We start from the raw sequence: 14,692 nt of genomic DNA on the forward strand, positions 1-14,692 counted from the left end.
TCAGTAATGATATCAGAAAGTGGAGAGCATCAATGAGTGCAGTTTGGGGGTTTTATTGAGGAGTTTTATCCACTAGTATTCAAATCAGTAGTGCTAGTTTTTATCCTATTTGTTTAAATGTGAGCAAGCCTCTCATTCCCACTCTGTGTTTACCTCTTTAAAAATATTGGCAATACTTTTCTGAATTTAAGATCTGTTGTGAAAATTAGATAAATGTAACTTGAGTGAAAATGCCCTGAATTAATTTTGCTGTTATTTTGAAATATTAATGGTAGATTTTAGGAATGCAGTAAAGGAGAAATCATATCACTTTTATATTTTAAATTATTTTCAAGATAACTTAATGAATGTGTTTATGTGACTATTTAATAGAGGTGGTTAAAATTAGTAAAAACCTAATTTTCTTTGTTCTTAAAGTGACTTGATATATACAACTTTGTTGGATATTTGTTCCTCAGACTCCCTCTAGTGTCTAGTATTGAAAGCATCATTATGTTAACAGGCTTATAAAAAATAGTTCTTCTCAGTTGTACAGATTTTGAAATACATGGAGGTGCATATTTTTTCTTTAAGTTTTTATTTTTCTTTTACATTTAATTTGCTCTTTAATGGGGAAATAACAAGAATTGACTTACATATAGATCTTTTATTATTTTAGTATTTCAGTACTCTCCTGCTACCATATTCACAGTGCCACTTTTCATGTTATAAATTATTAGGTTGAAAATTATTCTGACTTGTAATCATTTTCAGCCATTACTGATTTGGATACCTTGCTTTGATCACAAAAGGATGTAGGTCAAAATGACCAAATGGAAATTTATTTAAAGATACAGCATTTGGCTTTATATGGCAAACTTTGAATACTTAATATACTAAACAGAAACTAAAACAATAATAAATAAAATAGAATCTTCTCCAGGTTGGTAAATTATACCACTATTTAAATTATATAGCTCATTTCTCCATAAATCAGAGTATTGAGTATTACATTTTTCAGAGTAGTGTCTTGTGTTGAGGTCCCTTTAAATTTCTTGCTTATATAAGTATGTGAATTGAAACTAATGCTTTAATATGTATTATTTGAAGACAAAGTGTATTCAAATATTGTTTACTTCTTGGTAATTATTTGAATCTAATTTTAAATTAGATTTAAATAAGTATTGAACTCGAGCTCAAATATTGTTACTGTGAATATTTATGAAAATAGTATATACTTGCATGGCTTATATCTAATGTCTAGAAGCTCAGGGATAATTAAGTGTAAATACATATTTACACACATATGCATTTGGATTTTGGCGACTGATAAGGTAAAGTGTCCTTATTCTATGTTTCCATTAGTAATGTATCCTTTCTGTTATTTGTATACTTCAAACCATATATATTCACATTTCAATGCTTATGTATTTCAGGGTGTTGATGATGCCTTCTATACATTAGTTCGAGAAATTCGAAAACATAAAGAAAAGATGAGCAAAGATGGTAAAAAGAAGAAAAAGAAGTCAAAGACAAAGTGTATAATTATGTAAATACAATTTGTACTTTTTTCTTAAGGCATACTTAAGTAAAAGTGGTAATTTTTGTACATTACACTAAATTATTAGCATTCGTTTTAGCATTACCTAATTTACTTTCTGCTCCATCCAAACTGTTAGCTTTTATCTTGAATGCTTATTTTAAAATGACAGTGGAAACCTTTTTTCCTCTAAGTGCCAGTATTCCCTGAGTTTTGGTTTTTTAACTAGCAATGCCTGTGAAAAAGAAACTGAATACCTGAGATTTCTGTCTTAGGGTTTTTGGTGCATGCAGTTTATTACTTCCTATTTTTCTTACCAATTGTGAACTTTGGTGTGAAACAAATTAATGAAGTTTTGAATCATCCCAGTTCTGTGTTTTATCTACTCACATACATGGATTAATTACTAATCATAATTAAAGTTGAGATTTCAGTTGAAATTTCATGATTGGTTTTACCAAAACATTGAGGGAACACGAATTTCTGGGCTTCTTGTAGCTTCGTCTTATAGGAATCATGTCCTCTAGTTTCAGTCACCCTTAATGAATGTAAAGTTAACTATTACCAGAGGTTTTCTTCCTCTTTCCACTGCTATTTGTCATAGTCATGCTCCCCAAAATATTATATTTTTTCTATAAAAAGGGAAAAAATGGAAAAAAATACAAGGCAATGAAAAATATTAAAAGGCCATTTACTTTCCACATTCGATAAATTCCTATAATACTCTGCATAGCTTTTCCTGTTAAGGCAGACCCAGTATGTAATGGGGATTATAGCAACCATTTGGGGGCTATATTTACATGCTACTAAATGTTTGTAATAATTGAAAAAATTTTAACATAAAAATTCTCATAGGAATTAAATGTAGTCTTCTTGTGTCAGATTGCTTTTTCTTAGCATAACTTTAAATCTTTTCTTGAACTTCAGTCTTTGAAAATACTTTTAATTCTGGTAGTGATTTTAAAGGTTATTTGGGCCAATTAGTATAGTAGGTGTTAAAGTGACCAAGGTTGAAGGCCAGGCCCTGTGTGAACCTTTGAGCTTCACTGAGAGTTTCACAGTATGGAGTGCATTCCTATGGTCTTCCAGTGATTCCATGCATTGGTTGGTGAAAAATGGGGACTAGGAGGAAGTTTGGCTAGCTTAGCAAGATACATTCTGACTGTGTGGTGGTTCTGCTGACAGATCAGAACATCACTTTAAAAAAATAAATGAAACACTAGACTTTAAAAAAAAATTATTTTAAATGAGATTTGAGTGTGGAAGTGGGGCAAGATTTTAATTTTTTTTTTAAAACAATTAAAAAGCTTCAAAATCCCTAGTATTAGCTAGTTCTCTTAACACTGGCTAAAGTAACATTTCATGAACACTTTAAGTCTAGTCTATATTTAGGAATATCTAATGCTTAAAAATAGATAAATTAACAAAATGATTCAGTGTATTTAAAATGTTACTTTAAAATATTTGAAGTGTGATGGTATGTTGAGGTGAAAATATCACTGGATTAGGAAGAAGGTGACTTAGGTTCTAGTTATATGACTTTTACAACTACATTTTGGGGCAAATCACTATTCACGTTAAAAGAAGTCATCTCAAGCCTAGATCTAGCATTCAACTATGTGATTTACATTCAGTTTATGTAAAAATATACCTGTTTGTCAATTTCAGCACACTGTAAACTTTTACTTATTACCATCTTCAGTGCCAGTCTAGGCAAAATTGTGCAAGAGGTGAAGTTTATGTTTGAATATCCTCTCTTCACTTTCAGGACTCCTCTTTCTTATTAGTGTCATCTTGCCTGCCTACCCTTACTGCCCAAGGACTTGATACTTTTTCTTTTTAATACTTCTCATTCCCCTAACCTCAAGATTCGTTGCTGTTTTGGATACCTCTTTGAAGGCTTCCCATCAAGTCACATCAAAATGCCCTACATCTTATTTCCACAGGCTCAACATAATTTGACAGATACTATAATGGAATTTGACCTAATAGATAATTTTCAGTTGGTGGCTGTAGTAATTTAATCTGGATCCTTTGAACGTCATCTCTTTGCTGCCTGGTCATTAGTGACTACATAGGAATTTTCATACCTCCTATGAGTAGACAGAACCCTCTCTAGTAGGACGAATTATTTAATAAAGGTAGTGCTGAAGAATTCCTTACGTAATCTGTAAGACTAGCCCTAAGAAGTGATACATTCCATTGTTTTAATAGCCACAATTTTAAAGTGAAAAATACTTTAATTCATAAGACTTTTTAGCACTGTTCATTATTCAACAAATATTTGAGTGCCTACTACACAAGGCACTGGGGATATTATGGTATAAAGGACATAATCCCTATCCTTAAATGCTTACATTCCAGAATGGTCTAGAATATCTTCATGAGGCATTTGGCATATGACCCAGAGATAACATAATGCATATTTTAGTTTTGTAAGGAAGGGATTTGGTCTCTAAGATTTCTTCTAATTCTGGAGTACTTTGCTTTGATTCCAATGAAACTTTTTAATCAAGTTAGTTTATATAAGTCACTTTACTTCATTCTTTTAAAGGAATAAACAATTATATATATATTTATTTGGCATAATTATGTAATTCTGTTGGGACAGTTATAGTACGCATTAAGTTGTATGTCAGATAATTTTAAAATTCCTAAGTAATATTCTAGTTGGTCTTGTTGTATAAGTAATTAAAATAGACTCTTAAAATGAAATATTGAATTCAGAATAGTTTTATCTGGGTACGAATAAACAGATACCTGAACTAATTCAAAGAAAAGGAAACGTGTGTAAAAATTAGTAATACTTCTATGCCTCGCTTTGGCAACACATATATTAAAAAGATTTCTGAAATGCTATGCTAAACAGGTTTATGGAACATTAGGTAGGATGTTAAGACTTACAGTACCTCCTCTTGTTTCTACACAAGAGAAAGAAATGGCCATACTTCAAGAATTGCAGTGCAATTCTGAGTGAGGGGATTTTTAGAACAACTGAATTTTTGATATAGCTGGGCAGTTTTTTTTCAGGCAGTGGAATTATCCTTTATTATGTGAATTTTGAATGATTTGACAAAACCTTTGTTTTCGTAGAGATTTTAAAAGGGTAGAGATAATCCTAGAATTAACATAAATATTATCTAATACAGCCTTAAAAGTAAACATTCTTGAAGTTGAAAAAAAATTGCTAAATTACATAGTTTTAGACATTAACATGTTTGTGGAAGAAAATAGCAGAAGTATGTAGTATAATTTGAGTGAACATTCCCAGTTAGGAATTCTAGGTTCCATTTTAACTGAGTCACACTGCATAGGAATTTAGAACCTAATTTTTATAGGTTATCAAAACCTTTGCCACCATTGCACAATTTTGTCCTAATACGTATAGAAATGTTGAGGCATGTTAAGTTACAGTTTGCACAAGTTCATCTCATTTGTATTCGTGATTTTTTTTCCTTCTAGCTATTTTTTTAAAACAATATATACACATTCAGGTTTTTTATAGGCAATAAAAACTCATTTACATTTGTCAAAAAAGTAATAATTCCTTGATAATTATGTATTAATGAATTTTAAAAATCCATCAGTTACCATAAAATGAATTTAGATTTACTAACTTCTGTGTTAATACTGGGAAGCATGAAATCTGCATTGATAAACTGAATAGTGTATAACTGGTAGCTGTAAATTCCTTCAGAAATTGAAAATTATTTCTAAAGATATATTCACATCAGTTCTTTAAAAATAGTCATAACTAGATTACTACTTATTTTAGTTTAATAGTTTTAAGTGCCTGTTTGGGATGATGCTAGGTAATTTGGATGAATTTAGGAAAAACAAAGTTATTACCTGAAAAAATGTCAATGACAGAGGGTCTCCCTCCCCCTACAGCTAAATGGGTTATTTAATGTTTAATCTAAAAGTTTCCAGTTCCACTGTCTTGTGTTTTCATGTTGAAAATAACTTTTGCATTTTTCCTTTGAGTGCCAATTTCTTACTAGTACTATTTCTTAATGTAACATGTTTACCTGGAATGTATTTTAACTATTTTTGTATAGTGTAAACAAACATGCACATTTTGTACATTGTGCTTTTTTTTGTGTGGGACATATGCAGTGTGATCTAGTTGTTTTCCATCATTTGGTTGCGCTGACCTAGGAATGTTGGTCATATCAAACATTAAATTTAAAAAATGACCACTCTTTTAATTAACTTTTAAATGTTTATAGGAGTATGTGCTGTGAAGTGATCTGAAATTTGTAATATTTTTGTCATGAACTGTACTGCTCCTAATTATTGTAATGTAATAAAAATAGTTATGGTGACTATGATAGTATGTATTTCTTGATAGAAATCTGAAACATTTGCCTCACAACTGATATGAAATAGTTTATAAGCCACAGACACTACAATATATTAGTAAATCTTTTTTGCAGCTTGTAAATTACAAATATTCTTTATTTATGAAAGGTGCTGTGAACATTACATAAAGGTTTAAGTTTTTGCTTAAACCTGAGACCTTCTTTGGTTTTAGGTCCGTTGCCATGTTAACTCATTTAGAAGTAGATGCAATATAGATCTGCCTTTATGACAAAAGAATATAATATTATTTATTGCTTTTTATCAAAGAAGGTAATTGATACACAACAGGCGATGTGTTTTAAGGCCCAAAGGGAGCAAGCAGCAAACTAAGGGAAATGCTGAATAGGTATGTATATAATGCCAGTCTTTGGTAGGGTATTTCAAGATCAGAAGTAATCTTACTCCATATATATTAACTATTTCTATAACTGCACTTAAATCATGACCAGGTGCTATTTCTTTTGTAGTGAACCTTGCTAATGTACCAAATGGGGTCAAAAATAAGATACTCCTTCAAAAGTTAAGGGAATAAATGTGCAAGAAATTACTTTGCCTAGTTAAATGTGAATTAAGTGGCATTGGTAAAATTGAGAAATGGGCTAAGAATAATTGGCAAAAACCTATTGTTAAAAAAATAAGTACATTATCTTTTCATTCAACATTGGGTACTCATTAATTTATAATTGGTAGTTGGCAACATTATGTAGCTAAGTTGCTATTTTATTATAAAAATTGAGCATAAACGGTTGCTGATAAAGCCCTCAGTATGAATAGAAGTTGAAACCTGTTTTAGTTCAGTAAAGCAACCTAGGTATTTTTTAGTTGACATGTATTGTCATTTTAAGTTAGAATTATTTTTATAATATTTGTTATAAACAGCTGGCATTGATTTTCAGTCAAATTATAGTAATGATCACTTAGTTTCATTGGCATCTGAATAGTACCGTTGTTTCATAGCTCTGTATTTCCTAAGGAAATATAAGGCTTCTAGCTCTTTCATTACAAATTCACCCCGTGCAATAAGTTCCTTGATCTTCTCTGGATCCTTCACATCTTTGTTTTTAAGGAAAACATTCTTCAGACGCCTTTTAAAATAGTCTGCTCCTTTTGGATAGTCTCGTCCAAGGTACAGCAGCTTAAAAAAGAAAGATTATATATTTCTAAACAATCCATTACATATAATAACATTTATAAAACTGGCAACATACTTACATTTTTATAAAGATTCAATACTTCTCCTCTTAAAGAATTGGCCATTTTCATATATCATGGAAAATATTCACTTTTATACACAGCATACCTAAAGAAAAGGAAAATTTTTTTTTTTGCAAATAACTGTTACAGTCAAGAAAACAAAGATTTTTCACATGGAGAAAATGCTAATTTTTTTTCCATTCAATTAATATTTTGAGCTCTCTTAGGTTCCAGTCACTGAGATATAGCTATGAACATGTCAGATGAGATAACCTGCTCTCACAGAACTATCTCCTGAGGGAGCCATAATAAGCAAACAAGATAATTGTGAATTGTGACAAGTCCTATCAGGGAAATAGGATGAGAGAGAGAAAATGGGTTGTCTGAGGCAGATATGTAGGTGTACCTCCTTTTATACCAAAGTAGAATGAATTAGAACTAGATTTGAATCCTAGCTGTATGATGTACGGGTTACTTAACCCTTCGGAACCTGTTTCCTTATCGAAAGGAAGATTGTTTTTATCCCGCTTTCAAGGCAAGGCCAGATCTGTAAGGAGGACACTGAGAAGAAGCCTGATAAATCTAGAGGGGTGTGATCCTAAATAAGGCTAAAAGGAGAAACTGGGTGTGTGAATCAAGCAGGTTCACAATTGATGGTAGATGGGCAAATAAGACTGGTGGTGAAGAGACCAAGTGAGCAACCCTAAGGGGTTACATGAAGAGCAGGCAATAAATATCCAGTGGGATAGACTGCTTCTTTATGTGTACTTCATTAATGCTGCTAGGGAAGCGGCTCCTTAAAGATACCACAACAGCCTAAATATAGAAAATAACTCCTAATGCTTGTTACAACTGTGGGAATTAAATCATACAACTCCTAGCATCAAAAGCATTTAGTACATGATAGGCCTAAAGTAAACTGTTACAACCTCCTTTAAAATTCTCTAATTCCCGTTTTTCTACTGTTTTTTGAAAACAAAGAAAAATGTATTGGACTTTTCTGTCCATCATTAACATAATTTTTATTTTGAAATAATTTCAGTCTTGCAGAAAGATTGTGACATAGTACTAATAACATTTTTTCCAGAACTACTTGAGTTGCTAACATGCTGTCCCATCAGCCTGAATACTTTGCAGAGCTGTCCAATAGAAATATAATGTGAGCCACCTATGTAATTTTACATTTTCTAGTTGTCCATATTAAATAAAATGTGAAATTAATATTTTTTATATTCAAAATATCATTTTAATGTGCCATTCTTTTAAGTGCTTATAGGTACCGATGAATTAGTTGCTACCACACTGGACAGCACAGCTTCAGAGTGTATTTCCTATGAACAAGGACATTTTCCTACAGAACAATACAACCTTGAGAATGAGGAAGTTAACATTGCTACACCTGTCGAATCCACAACCCCTTGTGTTGGCAGTTGTCCTAAAGATGCCCTTTATAGCAAAAAGATCCAGTCCGAGATTGTACATTGCCCATTTATTTTGTATAGTGTGTCTCATTTTGATGTTAACTCATGGCTAGATTCAAGTTGTGTAATTTGGGCAAAAATGTTACAGACATGATTGTTCATTTCATTGCATCCTATTAGGTGGACACAATTCCAATTTGTTCCATTATGGTTGATTTTGATCCCTTGATTAGGTGATGTTTGTCTGGATTCTCCACTGTATAGTTACTTTTTTTCCTTTTGAAGTCAGTATTTTGTGGGAAGTGCTTTGAGATTGTACATATGTATTCCTGAAAAACCTTTCATCTTGCAAAAGCACATTAAAAGTAACAGGGCTTATGGGGGAAATAGGTTTGGTGCAGGCCACTCAAATCTTATGCAACTGTAAACAACTAATAAAAAACAGAAATTGGTACCTCGAGAGCTCATTTGGACCACTTGGATTGCCCTGAGCATGTCTGGAGCTACCAAAGAAATGTTTGAAATGCTCAAAAATAAGAGTAGCCTGGGATCGGAGTCAGGAACTGGAGACCAGGAAGGGATCAAAAGAGGTAAGAGGAAATGTTTGGGGGTGATGGATGTTTATTATCGTAATTGTGGTGACGGCTTCATAGGTGTATGCATGTGTCAGATTTATCAAATTGTATTTATACTTTGTTATTGTGTGTCAATTATAGCTCAATAAAACTATTTTAAAAAATTAGTGTAGATAATGCAGGTAAAATGCTAAGGGTAGGATTGGGAAATAACTGAGGTATACATGAAGTAGAGATCTAGCTGAATTGTCCTGTTTAGCTTTTGCTCCTTTTACAAATTATGCATAATAAAGGATTTGCCCAGCAAAAAAAGTAGTTGACGTGCCTAAGGTAAATTTGTCCCATTATTTGATACGTTAATCTATACAATTAAGGCAGTTTTTATTATTGTATGTTAACATTCAGGCATTTAAGTTTATTTTAGCCTTTGGGAGAAATAGGTTTCCTTGGGTTTACAACTGGGGAACAATTTAAGTGCAGGGACCTAAGGATTCTCCTTAACCTTGCATGAAGTCATGGAAGTTTCTGTACTCTGTAAAGAAACAAATGAGTTAGAGACTGAAAGACATCCCCCATCATTCTGAAAACTTGGATGTTATATTTAATCAATGACGTTGGAAGGGATAGAACATTATAAAATTAGAATTCAGACATGAGAAATGGTACCAATAATTTTAAAGTATTTCATGTCTTGTCATGCTAAAATCATAGAGAATTCAATTAGGCTTTGGAAGGAGCTTAATTTCGAATCTATTTCTTCTAGTTTTCTGTTGGTCTAAGATGCCAACGTTTCATTTGAAATCCTGAGGGTTGTGCTACCAGTTATTACAATTTGTGACCTTGGGCAAATAAGTTAACGAGTCTTGCTGGGCCTCAGCGACCTTCATCTGTAAGAAGTACTTTACCCAGGAATCGCTTCAAATCATTTCCAGTTCTCGTTTACAGAGGCTCTTAGGGGGAAAACGGTATTATATCTTGCACAGGAAGTAAACAGAACCATGTTCAGGGAGAAGAATCCGAAGGTCATTAATATCAAAACAAACCTACTTGGAGCCGATTTATTTACCTGTTTATCTAAATGCCAATCGAGCCCCGTCACCCCTTGGCCCAAGCTGCGGTGCCTCAGGCAGCCATCCCGGGTGTCTGTCACGACCCAATCGCGCCAGCGGCCCCTTTCCTTCTGGAAACCCTCCCAGAAAGATTCGCCCAACACGCTTCAGGGAAACAGGGAGAAAGCCTGTCAGAAGACGCTCAGAAACCCTTTCCTACACCCGGCGGCTCTCTCTCGGAGCATACTTCACCGCCTCCAGACACCAGGAGCCCCCACACAGAAAACGCCCCGGCAGCTGCACTCACGCGCTTTCCGGCACGCCAGAGCCGTAAAAGCTTCGCTTCTCTTCCACTCCGTCCGTCAACCACAAACAGGGTCGGCGCTGGAGGCGGGCAACCTGTCAGGGAAGCGGCGGGGCGCGATCCAAAAAGAACCCAGCGCGTCTGCGCAGACCCGTAAGGTAAATTCTGCGCCGTTTTTCCAGGCGAAAGTGGGCGGGGCTTGTCGTCCTGACAACCTGGGAGCGTTTTTCCATACAACTCGGCTCAGGCTTTCCAGACTACTGAGGTCGTGCTTCCCGCAGCATGGTGAGCAGGGAAAGTGGGTAAGCAGGTGAAGGGTCAGGCATTGATTCTCCTTCACCGGTGTTAAATGATGTAATAAGAGCTTGTATTATTTTAGAGGGGGGCTGGTCGGTTTAGGGAAGAACCCATGGTCCTGTAGGGGGATCGGCTTTCTCCTGATCCGTAGCCTTCCGGTCTAGGATCCGGCGGACAGGTGGAAGTCCCATGCGGTCAGCTGCAGCCCTAATGTCACACTGTTGCTAGGTTTAAAAATTGGTCTCAGTAACTTCCAGTAATGATAGACGTCCCGGTTACATTGCTTTTAAATTGCAACTTGCGGAAATGGCTTTCTGCCTCTTAGCAGTTAATTAAAAGCTGTTGCAATTTATGCTGCGTTAAAAAGTTACTTTATGTTGTCTTTGGAGAAATACTGTTTTTTGATTCAAGGTACTCAGCCTGCCCTGAATATATTAAGTATGATAAAGCTTATTTCATTTTTGTGCATTCTTCAGCTGTCTTCTTCAAGAACACAGGCCAACATGTATGAGCTATTCTCTTTTCCCTTTTTTCTTAAATGTGATTTCCATCTTTTTCTGTGATTAAAATCAGAGGAAGTGGTTTTAATTATTTAATGCATTAATTACAGGAAAATGTAGAGTTCATCGTTTGTTTGGCACTAGGCTGGAAGTCAAGGATACAAAGATGAGTAGTACAGCCCCTACCTGCTGTGGGAAAGGGACTAAAATTAATTATAATATAGTTTTATAACTGTAACAATTGAAGTGTCTACAATGTAGTAATAAAGTTGAAAATGATAAAATTGGGGCGACAAGGGTGCTAGAAGGGAAGAGCAGTACTTTCAAGATGTGTTTTAAAGTATGAGTATGAGTTTATCAGAAGTAGTGGGAAGAAATGGTGGTAAGAATGGAGAACATTTATGTCAGGGAAAACAAAGTAAATGGACTTTAAGTAGACTTGAAACTGCTGATAAATTGAGGGAACAATACATCTATTTATTATTTTTGATGGGAATATAGGTTTTTTTCTTTTTGGACCCCTCTAACAATTTTTCGCAAATATTCCTAGAACATTAGCTTTTACTATTCTGGAATACTTGTTAAAATGCGGATTCCAGGAACAGACTGGACTCCACATCTATTGTATTAGTTTCCTAGGGCTGCCAAGTAACAAAGTACCACAGACTAAGTGGCTTAAACAATAGAAACTTACCGTTTCACAGTTCTAGAGGCTAGAAGTCCAAGGTCAAGGTGTTGCCAGGGCTATGCTCCCTCTGCAGGTGCTGGGGGAGAGATCTGTTCAGACCTCTCTCCTAGCTTCTGATAGTTCCTTGGCTTGGCTTGTGGCAACATAATTCCAGTCTTCATATGGCGTTCTGCTATGTGCATGTCTGTGTCCAAATTTCTCCTTTTTATAAGGATGCCAGTCATATTGGATTAGAGGCCTACCCTATCCCAGTATGCTCTCATCTTAATTTAACTAATTACATCAACAACAACTCTAATTCCAAATAAGGTAAAATGCTTAAGTACTAGGCGATAGGACTTCAACAGATGAATTTTGAGGGGACACAGTTCAACCCATAACATCTACTGAATCACAATAGGTAGAGGAAAGTGAGTGTGTACATTTTTAGCCTGGATATATACATTTTCAGCAAGCATCCCAGGTGATTCTTATGCCCTCTGAACTTTGAGCACTACTAAACTACCTGATGCTCTTATGATTTGTAGGGGGCGAGGATATGTATTTATCCCAAATCTGCTTCACATTAAAAGACTAGTGAAAGATGACTATTTGCCCATCTTTAAAATATGGCTACTTGAGAATAGGAGCAATGCTATTTACATAGTCTGCTGTATAGCAGACAAGATGGAAATATGTTAACTATTAATTGATAGCAAATGTGATCATAAGAATAGAGCATAGTTGTAAAAATTATATGAGAGCCAAGTCTCTTGTATTCCTCTTTATATCATCTCCAGCATCTTAGAGCACCTCGTGTATAGATCATTAATAAATATCTGCTGAATAAATTAATAAAATATATGCACTTTTCGAGAAGATGTAATCTGTTTTGTGTCAATTTTAAGATATTTTATACAGTGATAAATGCTTGAACCAGTAGTTTCTCCTGCGTTAAGTCTTCAGAAGTGAAACATGTATAATCTTATAGTCACATGCTTTCCTACAAAGTCCTTACCAGAAACCTAAAGAACACATGGGCCTATTCAGGAAATTACAAGTAGTATAACTGAAAAATACTTGCAATTGTAAATATTAATTGAAACATTGTGCTTTTCATAATAATTTCCACACATTACAGAACAGAATCATTTTATCATAGCTTTACCTGCTTTGAGTAACTGATTCTCTTTCTATAAAAAGGCACTCTAATTTCACAGAAAGATTATTTTTTTATGAGATCATTCCCACACTTTCAAACTTGACATTAATACCAGTACTTAGTCAATGACTTATTGTTCTTTAGAACCCTGTAAACTAGTGCCTTTCTGACTGGTAATTTGTTTAGTGATAAGGCATTTCATATGGATTAATAAATGACTGTCATAAGAAAGAGTGTAAAATTTACTTATAAAAGATGCTTCAGTGGGTCCACTATTTTATTCTAGTTTTTTCTATACTAGCTTCTAGTTTTGTCTGAATACTTTTTTAAAAGACTTTTTATTTTAAGATAATTTTAGATTACAGAAAAGTTGCAAAGATGGTACAGATACTTCTCTTATATTATTTACCGTTTCTCCTAATTTTAACTTTTATAGGTACTTTTGTTAAAAATATCTGATTTTTTTTTAAAAAAACTTACCAATTCTTTTGTTTTTCCAAATTTTAGGGTCCCAAAGCAAAAAAGGTAGGTAGAAATTAATTTCTCAAAATAGTTTTATAAGCACTGACATTGTACAAATAGAATTTTTAAATATTTTTCATTAGTTTTATTATAGTTTATAAAGTTTACTAAGCTTATTTGTAGACATCAATGTTATTTAAATCATGGATTTTTCAATAACAGGATATATTTCAAATTTGACCTAAAAAGATATTTCTAGTTTCACAAAGACTTAAGAATAACCTTTTTTTTTCTTTTTTTTTTTTACTTATGCCTGTAAGGCTTTTTATTACCTGTGCTCTAGAAAATGTTATATTAGGAACCTCTTTTCTTCATTTCAGATAAACACATAAAAATTTAATTGTAAAATCTGCTATTACTTAAAAGTGGACCGTAAGGTATTATGTGCTTAAATGGGTTGCACGGTAACAAATGATTTTTTTTTTTTGTACTTAAGATTTATACTTTAAAGTAGAGATTATAATCTCTTGACTGGCAAGTCAGATTTCACCCCCAGACATATTTTGTTTAACCTAAATTTTTTTTTAATCTGTTGCCAAACTATTTTCACACAAAAATGTGATTTCCATCTATTCTTGAAAAATTGAAAACCTGATAACATTAGGCCTACAGTCCTGTAAAGCAGCAGTTGGTTGGACTAAGCAGCCCACCTCTTTTAGAAATGCATAAACTCTTTAGTTTGTCATAGTCCTGACCATAACCAAACTCCTTACTTTATTCACCTGCCTGACCTCAGTAAGGATTTGGGTTTGGAATGTCAGCGTTAAGGTATATCTCAAAGATCACTTCTGTGTAAATTTTCCTACCATTCTCACTTGTGGAATCAATTATACTTTCTGTGTTTTCATAGCACATGCATTCGTACGTACCTCAATTATAGCCCTATATAATTTTGTTATAATAATTTATAATTGTGAGCTGTTCAAGGTCAGGAGCAATGTCATACTTTATTTATTTAATTGATGAGTAATTGACATACATTATCACAGTAGTTTCAGGTGTGCATTATAGTGATTTGATATTTATATATGTTACAAAACAATCCCCATGGTAAGTCTAGTTACTATCTGTCACCATACAAAGTTTTTATAATATTATTGATTATATTCCCTATACTGTA

At 33.7% G+C, this 14,692-nt stretch overlaps 3 protein-coding genes across 17 annotated transcripts in view; 2 read left to right on the plus strand and 1 right to left on the minus strand.

Moving 5' to 3' along the window:
- The window catches only part of KRAS (KRAS proto-oncogene, GTPase), a 35,248-nt gene extending 29,403 nt beyond the window's left edge, over positions 1-5,845 (plus strand). For both annotated transcript variants that reach the window (XM_039882482.1, XM_039882481.1), the window contains one exon: positions 1,416-5,845. In XM_039882482.1, coding sequence (XP_039738416.1) covers positions 1,416-1,532 — 117 coding nt within the window. In that variant the 3' untranslated portion in view covers positions 1,533-5,845. The remainder of the gene's footprint in view (positions 1-1,415) is intronic.
- A 114-nt stretch (positions 5,846-5,959) lies between these two features.
- On the minus strand, positions 5,960-10,565 carry ETFRF1 (electron transfer flavoprotein regulatory factor 1). Of its 2 annotated transcripts, none has more exons than XM_039882483.1 (3): positions 10,428-10,565; positions 7,094-7,181; positions 5,960-7,016 (listed from the first exon to the last, which is right to left on the minus strand). In XM_039882483.1, exons 2-3 carry the CDS (start codon positions 7,142-7,144, stop codon positions 6,795-6,797), a joined length of 273 nt encoding a protein of 90 aa, XP_039738417.1. In that variant the 5' UTR covers positions 7,145-7,181; positions 10,428-10,565; the 3' UTR covers positions 5,960-6,794. The 2 variants fall into 2 exon arrangements, with proteins under 2 accessions (XP_039738417.1, XP_039738418.1); XM_039882484.1 differs by lacking the exon at positions 10,428-10,565 and adding an exon at positions 10,138-10,274.
- DNAI7 (dynein axonemal intermediate chain 7) overlaps positions 7,013-14,692 on the plus strand; it is a 58,365-nt gene continuing 50,685 nt past the window's right edge. For 3 of the 13 annotated variants that reach the window (XM_039882462.1, XM_039882466.1, XM_039882464.1), the window contains exons 1-2: positions 7,013-10,582; positions 13,558-13,575. In XM_039882462.1, coding sequence (XP_039738396.1) covers positions 10,070-10,582; positions 13,558-13,575 — 531 coding nt within the window. In that variant the 5' untranslated portion in view covers positions 7,013-10,069. Of the gene's footprint in view, positions 10,583-10,610; positions 10,727-13,557; positions 13,576-14,692 lie in introns of those variants that run through there. The other 10 variants (XM_039882467.1, XM_039882469.1, XM_039882471.1 and 7 more) reach the window with 5 other exon arrangements.

The sequence above is a fragment of the Pteropus medius genome, unplaced genomic scaffold (genome assembly GCF_902729225.1).
Source record: "Pteropus medius unplaced genomic scaffold, Ma_sr-lr_union100, whole genome shotgun sequence".
Taxonomy (NCBI): Eukaryota; Metazoa; Chordata; class Mammalia; order Chiroptera; family Pteropodidae; genus Pteropus; species Pteropus medius.

Coding starts and splice junctions, on each gene's coding strand:
- ETFRF1 (XM_039882483.1), bottom strand. CDS start 7,144: ATGAAAATGGCCAATTCTTTAAGAGGAGAAGTATTGAATCTTTATAAA. Junction 7,017..7,093: donor TATTGAATCTTTATAAAAAT/GTAAGTATGTTG, acceptor TTCTTTTTTAAG/CTGCTGTACCTTGGACGAGA.